Source organism: Formica exsecta, unplaced genomic scaffold (genome assembly GCF_003651465.1).
Source record: "Formica exsecta isolate Colony F162 unplaced genomic scaffold, ASM365146v1 scaffold353, whole genome shotgun sequence".
NCBI lineage: Eukaryota > Metazoa > Arthropoda > Insecta > Hymenoptera > Formicidae > Formica > Formica exsecta.
The window spans coordinates 921,370-930,261 of NW_021850780.1; the positions used below are offsets into that span (position 1 = coordinate 921,370).

Sequence of the window (8,892 nt, forward strand, 5' to 3'; positions counted from 1 at the left end):
TCATTAAAATTTCATAAGAGTAACACTCGCGTTACGGAACGCAGAAATCGAAATTTGCAACTCGATGATACTGGCTTACGTGCCGTTTTATCGTATAGATGACACATTTATGTTGTATTCAAGTTTCGCAGAAAATTTACGTTCGAATCATACGAAAATCCAAGTGCGTCACAAGTGCGCCTGCATAGTCATCGCGTTAAATGTGTTGAAGGAAAAGAAAATACACAAAGATATATATGTAAACGTACGACCGGGGTCAATATCCGAGAATCCTTTTCCATCATGTATGTTTTACATCTGCTCTTAATGATATACGTACAAAATACTCTAGAATGCTAGAAAGATTTTTTATTTTAATTTTATATATTAAAAGATAGCCAATATATACGCGGGAAAGATCGACAAAGTACTAAAATGCCAATATGCCAACAGTATCATTTCATATTTATCACTTCTCATTCGCGGGTCCAGATATGTGAATGTCATAAGTACTGATACGCACGTGCATATTATTGACTGTTTATATAGTAAAACAACGGATTGAGCAAAGGTCGTATTTGCTACTGCATCCACGAGTTCAACAGGAAGTGCATTAACCTCCGCATTTATTTTCATCCTTCAGAGTCTTTATTCTCTCCGAGCACCGAAAAATAAGCAAAAATCCGTATGAGAGAATGCGGAAAGAATCACTTTGGGAACAAAAGAAAACTATTATTAAAGCAGATGAAAATTGACTAGATTTTGTGAGATTTGCAATTATTTGCAAAGCTGTTATATTTTTACATTTGACATTTGATTTGAATAAATCAAAGTCTCTCATATATTGTATAATTATAATTATAATTAGATCATTACATTTCACCACGTAAGAATTTGTATAAAATAAATCGTTACTTTATATAAATCACACGTTTGATTTGACTTCTGAAAGAGATCTTTCAATTTTCATTTCTTTTGAAAATTAATATGATAATTAACATGAAAAGTTGCACGAGTTGTGATGAAAAATTATCAACGCAGAATAGATGATAAATCAATATTTATCATCAAGACTGACTCGGAAAAAGTGTACTTTTACCAGACTTAATTTCAAATCTTATCGAATTGCTGATTGGTCACAACCGTCTCGCAATTGTGATAAAAACGGATCAAACATATTTGTTCCGACATCTCTTTATGCATGTATCACGCAAAAAATAGCTTTATGCTCGCACGTGACCAAAGATAACATTCCGACACGCTGTTCGATTTTTCTCTCGTCTGGAAGCTTTGTATGACGTATACAAGATATCTTAAGATATAAACTCGACAAAGAGAGAGAGAGAGAGAGAGAAAGAGAGTAAAGTTGTACAAGAAATTCTGATATAGATATTTAAACAAATTAATATTAATATTTTTTATTTATTTAATTCTTATTAATATTTTTTATGATATTTTTTTGTTTCCCGAAATCAGAAGCGTAGGAAGTCTATAATCTCTCTCCCAATTCCCTGTATAAAATCTTGACTTTCAGAACTCATTATATTCTATGTCTAAAATGACAACGAAAAGTTATCGCAATTGCCTTCGCAAACATGCACGTGTGGCATTAATTATATAATTGTGTAGTGACGTGAGCAAATATATTTTGATTTGCATTTTACTGATTCTTGAAGTGATACAACGCGCGACGCGACGCGATATATCGGTTCGCTCTAAATTAAGGTCAAAGTTTGTCCTGTAATTAGAACCCGACGTGCGACCAAAACACATGAAAGCTATAATTACTCTTTATATTAATATTAGCCACTCTATTAATAGCAAAAAATTCAATTTTAAATGTATTTCTAATTATCATACTATAATTCTTAAGCTTTTAATATCTGATAAAATTTGTTTAAAATTAAATGAATAAGCAAATGAAATACTTTGTAATTATAATTCGTAATTAAAACAGAATCGTGTTATTTATTCATATTTTATTGCCGAAAGTTATTTATTTTTAATCATCTACAATTCGAGAAAAATATATTTCAATTTTAATTAAGAAAAGATTCCGTAAGTTTAGTTTAGTCACTCCAAATTAGTGAAAAAATTTATTATTAGAATTACATATTGAAATTTTTTTAGATTTCTATAAATCTAAAATAATAACTATTTTACACATGGAAAACATAGTCTTTGATTCTCAGGCATTAAATATTTTTCTTCCAATGCAGTTTTATATTGCAGTTTTTATATTATAGTAATTAAATATTTCTTTAAAATTGAAAGAAAAATATAATTTCCTTGAAATTGATATCTATAAATTGAAGAAGAGAGCGAGAGAGGAATTGAACCCATTCTGTAACGGTCTGTTTTGACCTCCGCATTCAAGATTTATCGAGACAGTTTATCAAGCATCTGTGTTGTGTGTCAGAGAATGGGTTGCTTTTCCGCCCAGAAGATTTTCGGTAGGAACCAGAGGAAAATCCTGTCGGCGCCAATGGTCACGCCAACGCTCGCGACATGCCGAGCAATGCGTGGTGCACGCACGGTTTGCGTGTTACGCGCGTGAAGCCCCATGTGGGCGCACCTATCTTTTCACGGTATACCACCACAGTGAAAGCTCCTCTTCTCTTTCTGCATGCGTGTTGCATCGTGGAGCCTGCCTCTTCCGCGGCGTCGCTTTAAAATGCGAGAGAATGAATAATTTTTAGCTCAGACGAGTGCTCAAAATTCTTTCTAAATTCGTTAAAATTAAAATCTCCGATAGATCGAAAAGAGAAAAGAAAAAATAATTATATAGCAATTAAATAAATACACAATAATGTGTATGACTTTTATGGTGCCGTTTTTCATTCACAAGTATGAAGCGTGACATAAACACATAAGCAGATGCATACACGTAATGTAATTAATCGAATCATACGCTAAGTGCACCATCTTGTAATTATGCGAATGTTTATGCTGTTAGTATTGTAAAGTGCTACGGAACGTATCAGATCATCGATGCGAGATAGATAAATAAATTGTAATTTTATGCTGTATTATTATTTTTTTTATACAATTAATATGATATTTTGCGATATTTCACAAAAAAAAAAAGATTATAATTCGGGAACAATTTTCTCTGTCATTTTTATTTATTCTCATTACTCTCTCTTTTTTTGTTACAGCATCACTATGTCGCGCAGCGTGTTGAAAGATTCGCCAAATGCGGCGTTAGATAAAACTCTATTGAACAAGTATCTCGATTTGCCTCAGCCGGAAAATACGATCCAAGCGAAATACATCTGGATTGACGGTACTGATGAAGGATTACGGTGTAAGACCAGGACCTTGGACTTTGTGCCGAAACATCCTTCCGGTGAGTGAGGACCCACTTCGATTTGTATCAATATTTGCTAAATGTAAAAATTTGTCTATCTTGTATCGAATTAATCTTGTTTGGAAAGGCGAGCTTATTAAAAGCTCCCAAGATAAGATTCCATAAAAAAAAAAAACTACATTTTCTCTCATATAATATTCCAATTTTAATTCCTGTTTTTAATTTTAAAAAAAGTTTCACGGAATAGTTGCTTACTTTTGTGACCCATAATTTTTGTTTGAATTCATTTTATGCATATAGCTTGTTATTCTTCTTAAAGTAACATCTAACTACTATTCCGGTATTTTCAATAGTTTGATAGCGACATTGATAGGGAAAAGAGGAAGATCGCTTTAAAAGAGAAAGATTGTATCTCAAGTAACGGAAATGCATCTTTCTCCGATTAGTCTTATAAGGGTCACGCTACACGGGTTGCACGATCAATGTATCTCAATTGTTCATTTACATATTTCTATAAGACCTTGGATGTAGCAAGCATAATGGTATGGCTCAATCTTTCAGTCGATCGTCCTCGCTATACTCTATTGCTGTCACTAATCGCGCGTGTATCTTGATATATGAACGATTTTATGATATATATATATGTTGAAGAACGACTTTGCAAAAATGATATGGAAAAATTTTATTCTTCTAATAATAATATACGTTCCGCAAATGAAATATGATAGTAATAAATTTAAAACAAAATTTATGTTGTATTATGACATATTATATAAAGTCACATATATTTGTTAATCGATGACACGATCAAATATAAGGTTCCTATAATTTATGAACATTGATGATGAAACGAAAATTTAAGCATTTATATGCGCATTATTTGCCTTCGTTTATCTCGATTTGCTCATGATGAAGTAATATTATCTAATCGTACATGGTACGCACGTTATATAAAAAGATAGAAAATACGAGAGCAATGAACTCTATTTGTTATCAACAGCTTAAATAATCATCGCAGATTTTCTAGGACCGACTATTATCGGATTAATATGTATAATATGTATATAATTCAAATATCATTGCCATTGCATTATATATATGATGCTATTATTACATTCATTGAACATGTGTATGTCTATTTCGAGAATAGAATCGAGACTTGTAGAGATCGTATGCTAAGTGATAAATATTAAATAAATATTAATTTCCTTATTAATGGATTTAATTTTTCCTGAACGAAAGCGTAATGAAAAATTAAAAACCATTAGCGAATTAAATGGAACGATAATCACGATGGATGAGAAAATCAGGCTTGGGAAAAAATTCGAGATTTAAGTGTTTTATCAAAAAAACTTTAATTTAAAGACTTACAAATTTTCAATTTTAACTTGAAAGTTTTTACTTCATCAAAGAGAGAGACTTAGGATTAAAATATTTGTTAATCAAAAAGTGATAACAATTTTTCATGAAATTCTGAGAAAATTTTAGCCGAAAAGAATCGAGTCACAAGATCACCAAAAGAGAAATTCCGACGAATATTCTCTGAGCAAAAAATCCATATACATATATATACAGGAAAGAAAATAAGAAAAATAATTAATATATAATTAGAAAAATAATTAAAAAAATAATTTCCGCGTTTTTTTAAGTGGAAAAATTTAAGTTTGATAAAATGAGAAAAAAGGCAGACAGAGATTATACAAGAGAAAAAAAAACATATATATATATTTTTTTTTTTTTATTATATGTATATGTATATGGACTCTTTTTGGATCACCATCATACAACTCATCAATAATTCCTGATTAAATACGAGATTTCTTAATCTTTCGATTACCAATTTCAGAACTGCCAACGTGGACTTACGATGGTAGCTCGACGTATCAAGCTGACGGCGCCAACAGTGACATATATCTTTATCCAGTAGCCATTTATAATGATCCCTTCCGTCGCGGTAAAAACAAACTCGTGCTCTGCGACACCTACAACAGCGATAAGACGCCGACGGAGTCGAACAAGCGATGCATTGCGAACAAGGCGATGGAAGCCATCAAGGACCAGGATCCCTGGTTCGGCATCGAGCAGGAGTACACTCTCCTGGATTTCGATGGCAGGCCGCTTGGTTGGCCTAAGAACGGCTTCCCCGGTCCGCAAGGCCCCTATTACTGCGGCGTCGGCGCCGATAAGGTGATCGGCCGCGAGATCGTCGAGGCTCACTACAGAGCCTGCCTCTATGCCGGCGTGAAGATCGCGGGGACCAACGCCGAGGTGATGCCTTCGCAATGGGAATTCCAGGTAAATATTCGAATCGCCAATTGCTGTAATAGAAAGTAAAAGAGACCACATAGCATTCCGGCTAAATGATTAGATGAAAGATAATTAAAGGACTCTTATAAATCGAGCTTTGATAATATAAACTGGAAATGAGATATAATTAGATATAACGTTTCCAGATTATATTGAAGATTAAATTTATATAATAGAACAAAATTAATTTAAGGATTGTAAATTTATTTCGAGCTTTGCATGATTTAAAGCTCTTAGCGGAAATTTAAGTTTTGTCATCTTCAGAAAAGAAATGATTCTCCATCTCTAGAGTTTTTCCATTTTAAAGTGAGTATTTTTTTTATTATGGATCCAGGTGGGACCGTGCTCGGGTATCAGCGCCGGGGACGATCTGTGGATTGCCCGATTCATTCTGCACCATGTTGCCGAGGAATACGGCGTGATCGTGACCCTGGATCCAAAACCGGTGGACGGTACGTGGAACGGCGCTGGCGCCCACACCAACTTCTCGACGAAGGCGATGCGCGGGGAGAACGGTATCGCCGAAATCGAGAAGGCGATCGACAAGCTCAGCAAACAACATCTCAGACACATCCAGGCGTACGATCCGCGCGGAGGGAAGGATAACGAGCGCAGATTAACCGGGAAATGCGAGACTAGCAACATCCATGATTTTAGCGCCGGTGTAGCCAATCGGAATGTCAGTATTCGCATTCCCCGCGGCGTCGCCGAGGATAAGAAGGGTTACTTGGAAGACAGGAGGCCCAGCAGTAACTGCGATCCCTATTCTGTATGCAACGCTCTGGTCCGCACCTGCATGCTCAATGAATAATAGAGCCTACGAGCGTGTGAGAGACCGGATCGACACGCACACAATCGCATACACACACCTGGAGCGTACAATTATTATTCGTAGAATTTAGAATCCTATCTTATTGTTATCCTGTTTGGAACAATGATAAATGTTGAATGTTATCTGCCGGGAAAAAGGTGGTAAAGCTCGAGCTCTTCAGATCCAGCATCTAAGTGTCGCTCGAAATACTTATCAACTTCAAGTTTCGCGGAAACGAGGTCTTTGTCATCGACGATTAGGCAAGATTGCATCGAACGTTGATTAATATTATGGGATTAATTTTTGGTTCTCTTTTGCTGTTTATGTTATAGATAGAATATTATTATCTAGAGAATTGCATTAAATCGTAGTCAATTTATTCAAATTGTCGATATGGCTCGACTGTATTCATAGCAAGGGTATAAATGTTAGATAGTCTTAAGACAAGCTTGTAATTGTAAATACAAAGTACACAAGTTGTTCATATCGTGCTAAATCCTTTCTTCACAGGATCGTCTTTAACAGGCTTTTTTACAATTGTCGTTTTAGACGGCATACAAAATAAGATGAAATAAATTTATACTTGTCTGAAAATAGAGAACGAATTTATAAAACCAACAATCTCTCTTTCTCTCTCTTACATGTTATTCAAAAGTAATATAAAAGCAAGTCGATGAATTTATACGAAAGGAGCTCGTGAGACGAACTATTCGCTGAATTCACCTTCTCATCAGTTGCGCACGTGAAATTATTAGATCGTGCAATAAATTGTATAAATAAAAAGAAAAAGCCCACTTTTAAAAATTACAGAAAGGTTTGATCGCAACGTTTTGATATAATTATTTTATTTTTTATAACATGTTTTATATAAAGTTTATCCTTTTTATAATGTAAACATAAAACGGTGTTGTTATTATTATAGCTTCTGTTTTTAGATACGAATTTTGATTGTACTTGTGTGCGCACTAGTGCAATCTAAAGAATGTTGCACATAAATCCACAAATACATATATATATATATATATATATATATATATGTGTGTATTTGTGGATTTATGTGCAACATTCTTTAGATTGCACTAGTGCGCACACAAGTACAATCAAAATTCGTATCTAAAAACAGAAGCTTTCTAAATTTTAATATTTCTCTTTTGCATAGATTTATAATATATTATAGTATATTAATTAATATGTCATAACATTATTCATTTCGCAAATTTTTATTTACATTTCACAAACATAAGATCTTTCTATACAACTATGATACATACAAAATTTTATAATAAATTATAAGCATAATAAATATGTTTGTAGTATTACTTGCCAACAAGCAATATCCATACACTCCAATAGGTTCTTCCCGTCGTTGATATCTATTTATTTCGATAGCCTTGCGCATTATTTTTTTACTTTTACATCTTACTTGCATATTAGCATCACCGAACAGAAACATGTGTGTCCGTTTGTCGAACACGTATCTTGCAGCTCTCGAATTTCCCAACATTTTTACAGCCGTCAAATTCATATTATTAATTGTGTCTAATTCTGATAACAAAATCTTATATTTCTAATCATAAAGTATTGTCATTATTGCATAAGAAATTCACGTCAAAGATATAATTCTTAGCGGTAGATTGTGTATGCGGTCCAATATAAACTTTCTGTCAGCTGTCAGTGTATATATCAGTGTATATATCAGTATCTGTGGGAGTATTGAAAATTATTTATATACATATATATTTTCGTTCATCGTATTGCTAGTCTCTCGTCTCTCTCTCTCAAAACGGAGCATGGAATAGAACAGCTGATGCCGAGCTTCGAAATAAAACATACCTTGATTAGAAATCGCATTGCGCGCCCGATGTACGAAGCGCATGCTCGATATGACGTAATAGAAATGGTTTAATATGTCACGGTATGTACTAAAATGGTCTGATACGGGCCGAAAAAAATCCCTATAGCGTAGTCCGAATTAGAGATTATTGCTTGCTGGTGAGTTTGACGGTTGACGGTTGGTGGCAGTGGCCGCGGTTTATCCATTTTTCTCTCGTATGGTTCTTTCGCTTCCGGAAAATCATGGTGAGTGAATAGCGATTGTTGGAACAGTAATATTATCATTGTACAATATTGTAATGAACGACGAACGAGTCGGATTTTTTCACGGTTTTAGCTTTTCTCGCGCGATGCTCGTTATTTTCGAGGGACGCGAGGATTTCGCGCAAAATTTTCGCGAGACTTAACCTCCTTGTCGCACGAGCTTATTAATCACATGTTGTACGGCGTGTCCTCCGGATTTCTAGATGCATGTGTGCTCGATTTATCCCACTATATTCGTCGTTTATTACACATATAAACTGTATTTTTAATCTGTACAGTTTAGGAAATGTGCGTTCTACAGCAAGCTTTTATTTAATTTTTTAAATCAGATTTAAAATTCTCAATATATATATCTTTAATAAGACTCTCTTCTTCTAATTTATATATA

General features: G+C 34.0%; 1 protein-coding gene across 3 annotated transcripts in view; it reads left to right on the forward strand.

Annotated features, from left to right (window-relative positions):
* LOC115238732 (glutamine synthetase 2 cytoplasmic) overlaps window positions 1-7,025 on the forward strand; it is a 27,347-nt gene extending 20,322 nt beyond the window's left edge. For all 3 annotated transcript variants that reach the window (XM_029812781.1, XM_029812782.1, XM_029812780.1), the window contains exons 2-4: window positions 3,138-3,328; window positions 5,136-5,584; window positions 5,931-7,025. In XM_029812781.1, coding sequence (XP_029668641.1) covers window positions 3,145-3,328; window positions 5,136-5,584; window positions 5,931-6,407 — 1,110 coding nt within the window. In that variant the 5' untranslated portion in view covers window positions 3,138-3,144 and the 3' untranslated portion in view covers window positions 6,408-7,025. The remainder of the gene's footprint in view (window positions 1-3,137; window positions 3,329-5,135; window positions 5,585-5,930) is intronic.
* Window positions 7,026-8,892: the final 1,867 nt, after the last annotated feature.